Source organism: Montipora foliosa, chromosome 5 (assembly GCF_036669935.1).
Source record: "Montipora foliosa isolate CH-2021 chromosome 5, ASM3666993v2, whole genome shotgun sequence".
NCBI classification, from domain to species: Eukaryota; Metazoa; Cnidaria; class Anthozoa; order Scleractinia; family Acroporidae; genus Montipora; species Montipora foliosa.
In genome coordinates this window covers 45084114-45089924 of record NC_090873.1, presented here as the reverse complement: position 1 = coordinate 45089924, position 5811 = coordinate 45084114, and the positions used below count along the sequence as shown (strand labels likewise).

The 5811-nt window shown below is 40.0% G+C and overlaps 1 protein-coding gene across 4 annotated transcripts in view; it reads right to left on the bottom strand.

The window, feature by feature from the left end:
* Nucleotides 1-4538, bottom strand: part of LOC138004367 (gamma-2-syntrophin-like) — a 21878-nt gene extending 17340 nt beyond the window's left edge. The window contains exons 1-3 of one of the 4 annotated variants that reach the window (XM_068850866.1): nt 4355-4512; nt 2034-2163; nt 357-506 (exon numbers count right to left, since the gene is read on the bottom strand). In XM_068850866.1, the coding sequence (XP_068706967.1) occupies nt 357-479 (123 nt within the window). In that variant the 5' untranslated portion in view covers nt 480-506; nt 2034-2163; nt 4355-4512. Of the gene's footprint in view, nt 1-356; nt 507-632; nt 856-2033; nt 2164-3578; nt 3663-4354 lie in introns of those variants that run through there. The other 3 variants (XM_068850867.1, XM_068850865.1, XM_068850864.1) reach the window with 3 other exon arrangements.
* Nucleotides 4539-5811: the final 1273 nt, after the last annotated feature.

Below are 5811 nucleotides of genomic sequence, written 5' to 3'. Positions count from 1 at the left end.
TCTTTTTTTTAACACAACCAAGAATCGGAAGCGACCGGAAATAAAAATTAAACAGACGGAGTGAAATGGGGACCGATGCCCCGGGAATTTGTGAATATTCTGTTCCATAAAAATGAACTAAAAAATAAAAATGGAAGCAACAATGATAGCGAAGGGGCCAGATCACAAACCAAGACCCATTTACGATGATTTTCCCCGGTCACAAACAAACCGTTATTTCTCTGAACCCAAGACAGCTGAGTAGCGATGCTAGAAAATCCTTACACAATTGTAAGCTTTCGTGCATGGTCACCGAAAACTTACTTTAGATACAAAGATATGAAATGAAAAAGCGACAAGAGGGTGTATTATCTCACCTCTAGCTGATTAACTTGTAAAGAAGCAGGAGATGAGTTTCCAGCACCTTCCTTTTGAATGGTCAATGCATCGCGCGATAGCTTGACTCGCACCTTCTGTAGCTCGGCGCGGTTAATTTGCATCGAAAGACAGCCTATTTTCAGGAAATTCTGCAATCAAAATGACAAACAACGAGTTAAGCAATCATTTAACGTTCCAATACACAGTGATAGCTCATAAATAAAGAACGTGCTTATCGAAGATCGCACAGAAACGGAAACAGCAGTTTGAATTACCTCCGCCATGTTGAAGTGTTTCTGCGCTACAAGTCACTTAGCGAAATTTAAGGCATTCATTGAACCACATATGGAGAATCAGATGGAGTAATTTCAACGAAATAAAGAGGTCTTTAAACTTGGCAATTTTGCCGTATCCTGCAGCGCTTAAACAACTTCCAGAAACCCGACTCACGAAGGTCACACGAAAAGTGATGTTTTTTTATCGACGCGGAGGCGAGGAGGCTCAAAATAGCCCTATTTGCATAATGTGGTTAATTGAAGTTGAAAAAATACAGATGAAATGCTGAGATAACAACACAAAAGTTATCTACAAACATTCACATACCCCCAAAACTTTCATCAGAGAAATTAAATCTTTAATTTTAGCTTATCTTTTCAAAGTGAGCGCCGCAGAGTAATAGTTCCAGTTGAAAGAAAAAAATTCCACCTGTGGCAGATCAAAAAGTGGCCTGTTCCAGGTTCCGAGATGGTAGAGAAAGCGCAAATATGAGAAAACAAGTGCGAAGCCAGATCCCCGCGTGTCTTATTTTCGCGTTCCCTTTCTGCTCGTGCCGACCCAACTATCCGAGAGCCTGGAACAGGCTAATCAAAAAGAAATACCTGGGTGGCCACTGCATTGATTTGGATGAATTTATATTCGACATCACAAAGACTATTGTCACTATTCGTTGATCTTAACTTCCAGCTCAGTGTAGTGGTCACTGTAGTGTTGTATATAGGTGCTAATAGAAATGGATCAACGAAAATAAAATTTGGATTTTTTTTGGCTCGATTTTTGATTGGATGCCTGAACGGATAGCAGATCTCTCACTTCAGATATAACAGCATTTCATACACTGAAGGAAATGCTGTTATATCTGAAGTGTATCAGCATGTTCAGCGAAATAAAGAATAAACTTGCTGTGTTTTATTGCCGGGAGACGTCTATTTTTCTGGAATATTGTGCATGGTAACTGTAAAAGAGACCATAAAGCGCAACAAATTCTGTCATTTCTTCGCAAGCCATTAAGCACTGGTCCTAAGTCATAATTCGACTGCCTCCACCGTCACACTTCAGTGACACTTGCCTCGTCACGGTATGACTTTCCCGGGAGCTTCGTCTTTTGCGTCAATATTTCTAGCGTAGGAGTGACCAGGTTTTGTCACTGTTGAAGGGGTTACTTGCCTCTCCCACATGATACACTGAAGCAGTATGGTAGTTAATAGTTTCTACTGCGGAAACCGAATCGGTGCCTCTGGACAAGAGCGGGGTTGTAGAAGAACGATGCGCTCCGACCAAGCGATGCTAAAATCGCTTAACTTAGTTGGTCCTGCACTGCCATTTTCAAAAACACGCCCGTGGCACTGATAGAGGACTTCGCTTTTACGCAAGGATCCGTTGATTTGAAGATCACCTACCTTACTAATTCAGTCAACAAATTTCCCGTAAAGCTCAGCGCAACACCGAATTCGTCCGTACACTAAACTGCCTGGAGATGTATTGCATATCTCAGTTATACGTCGGCTTCCCATCAACAGAAAACCAAAACTGTGATAAAAAGTTAGAGATAAAAGATAAAGTTAATGAAAGATAGAGTAGCCAATGGAATACGCCTATGAACCATTTCAATGATAAGCACGAGATGTTTTAAAAGTACAGAGAAACTTTGAAAGACATCAGCCCTCGTTCACAGTTACATTTTGATTGAGAATGTGGCGCCAACATTTTTAAGCCAATAAATGGAAATCCAAAGAAATCCCGATTCTGCGAGATTACATGATAACATTTCAGACAATTGGAAAAAGGGGAGATGTGGAGGAGGAGGTGAAAGAATAGCGATTCGTACTCTAGTGCTCTATCTTATCTACTTGAAGTGTCAAAGGCTGGATTTAGTCAAGTACCCATTGTTTGGGATTCATTGTATAAGCTTGACACTAAGTTTCCTTTTCTTTGTCTTCTGTTTTGTATCACTCGTGTCCATATACTGAAATAGCTGCACAAAACAAGCTGAAAGCCAAGGTACCGGTATTGCCAAGTAGATTCATACTCTTAAAATATCTTGTAAGCCAAGTTACGTTATATGTTGGATCTTCCTTAGAGCGCGGGGTCCATCATTCCTCCAAGTCTGGTAAAAATCTGGCCAAATTCCATCTTGAAATAAAGTAAAGGTGTTCTCCGGCAAGCCATAAACATCAAATCAGCAGAAATAAAAGCATGGTTTTATGTACGTCAACACATCAGTTATCTACAGGATAAATTAACTTCCTCGAGGACTTGATCCGGCTAAACACGGAAATCGAAAGAAGACTGAGAGCTGCTGCTCAGCACGTTTCAACTCTTAAATTCACCCCCCAAATATGTCATGGCGGTGTCAAACTAGAAAGCTCTGATACTTTGGACACTGCACACCTATTAACTGTCTACATCATGGGCTGCTCATAAATCACTAAATCGGGTTACGCGACTCAATCTTCTAGCTTAACTATGTGACCTTAGTTGAGATACATCCGGAACAAAGGTAGTGCTAAGCAGTGGCAGTTTCTATTTATAACTGAGGTCCCAAACAGTTTCTTCGCACAATTTAAGGAGTTCAGGTTGTTCATTCCTAGGCCGTTGTCTGAGGTAGGGAGGCACAGTCAGTTTTAACAATCGAGGTGCTACACTCTGGTACAGCTTTCCCACTCAAATTCAAACTACTCTGACTTCTGAATCCTTGCCAGCAAATTAAATTTTGCAATAATAATGTATGCATGCGTTCGTTCATAATGCTCCATAATTTGATAATCTTTTTATTTCATTGTAGGATTTGAATGTGTATAGTGACACGGATCGATGGAAGAGCATATTTCATTTGTACATATGAATTGATACCGTGTTTGAGTAAAGCTCAAGATGATGCGGATGACCTTTGCCATATGAAACCGTCAACAAATTCGGGTTTTCAAAATTTATGTAAGGCTTACTTAAAATGGGCATTCCCGATTCCCGAGGCACAGGCATCCCAAGCTTGAGATCAAGTGTGGACTGAACAACAACTGCATCTGAAACTAACATGCCCGGGCTAACATGTAACACTTGAAATACTAGTGCAAATAATATGATTTACAATAGGGCTAGTGAAACCTTTTACCTTGCTCTTTTCAGTGTAAACCCTCTTGTCTCCAGGAAATTTAATTAAACATGCTCCTTTTATTAAACCCAGTTGTTTTTCTCTACAAAAGTCCTAAGGTGAATTTCGCACCGGTTTCGCAGCCGAAAGCTTCGGTGATGAAAGGAGCAATTTCAGTTAGCTCGCTAAATTTGATAACTAGTGACAATTATACTGCTGAAAGCCCGAAGGAAGGTTTGATAAATATTATATCTGCGAACAGTCAAATAGAACCCAAATTTGCCGAGTTAGATAATCGGGAAAATAGATTTACGACATTTTCCGATATGAAAAACAATTTTAAACAAAAATCCATAGCGGATCATTACCAATTTTCGGTCATCAGGTTTATTGTTTACCTCTTTCAAATGTGTTTTAATTTTGCTCTTTTGAAGTCGGAAAACGGATTATTTATCAGCTTTAAGGTCTGATATGTTATTAAATCAGTCCTTATTGGAATAGTTTAAAGCAGATGGACAAAACACCCTTCAGTGAATGAACACTTCCCGTCGAATGACATTAAGTTCAATCAGAGAGCTTTTTCTCATTCGTTAGCCTCGCTCAAGGAAGCGTGAAAAACGAATTTCTTACCTTAATTCACAAGGAACTGATGCGATGATCTCTAACCGCAGAACAAAAATAAATCCTGATTAAAGCAACATGGTTTTAGACAGATTTCCACACTTAAACGAAAACATCTTGAAATCGCACCCAGATACAGACTTCCTTCGCAAAAAAATTTTCGTGACAAGTAATATAATATAAAATTGACATTCCAGGCTAAATGGCAAATTTATAAGGTCAATATCATTTCAAGTGAGCAGTACACTATTTATTACATAGAGTCGAAAAATAGCCAATATAAGTGCCAAGGTGATCTATTCTTTTTTGCCAGCCCAATATTAAGGTTTTAAACACCGCTCCGTCATTTTCGATATTTACAATACTGCACATTTTTTGCAAGGCACTCCTTAAACGGAAAGGAGGTAATTAGGATCGAAAAATTTGAAGAAGTTGCGGAACTCTTGCTTATCAACGTAGGGGTGCAGAAAGCCAGGAAATCCGTGGGGACATTTAAACGATAACTACCCAGGGGAAGGTATGATATGCCTTTGTTCTGCTCGTTCCCAGTGAAACCCGTGGGTAGCCTGCGAACGCAGACGTATTTCCGGCGGCCCTGCGTTCGCAGGCTAACCCGTCAGAGAACCTTGTTATTTAAAAAGTTCTAAATTAAATAAAAAGTTCTAAATTAATCAGAGATATAGTCGTCAGCGAACAACTGGTCTTTCTGTATCTCCTTTTGTTTCGTTATATAAAACGAGAAAAAGAAAAAGAATAAATCAGTGATAGCAGTTGCTGTGTTTCGTGCAACTTGTCTCGCAGTGTTTTGGCGACATTGTGGCGCGACAAGTTGCAAGAAACATTTCACAGTGTGACATACCCTGCAACGGCCAAAATCGTTGCGAGACAAATTGCAAGAGCCGTTGCCGAAAGTAGAATTAAGTTCTACCTTTCGTGGAACTTGTCTCGCAACGATTTTGGCCATTGCGGGGTGTCACATTGTGAAATGTTTCGTGCAACTTGTGCCGCCACAATGACGCCAAAACATTGCCAGACAAGTTGCATGAAACATTTCACAGTGTAACAGCACCTTTACTCGGTGACATTTCGATAGCGCTAAGTTATAATTTGGAGTGACGTTTTCGTTGCCGTAGCCGTCGTATATCGTTGACGTCACCTATTGTCATTAATGTCCCAACCAGAGCATCATTGGCTGTCAAAACAAAGGGCCTTTTGTTCCTGTGGTTGGCACATTTGAATAACAAAGCAATGTTTGTAAACAGATATCTTCTCTATGAGAGAGCTTAAGCAACGACAACGGCGACAGCAAAAAGAAAGTCACAAATTTGCATAGTTAGTGGGCAAAAACAGCAGCTTTTGTCCATTTCTTTGCCGTCGTCAGCAACTTAACAACAACGTGAAATAGCCAGATTTGAGGCTTTATGAAGAACGTCAGCACTTCAGGATAAAAAGTTTCATTTTCTCCC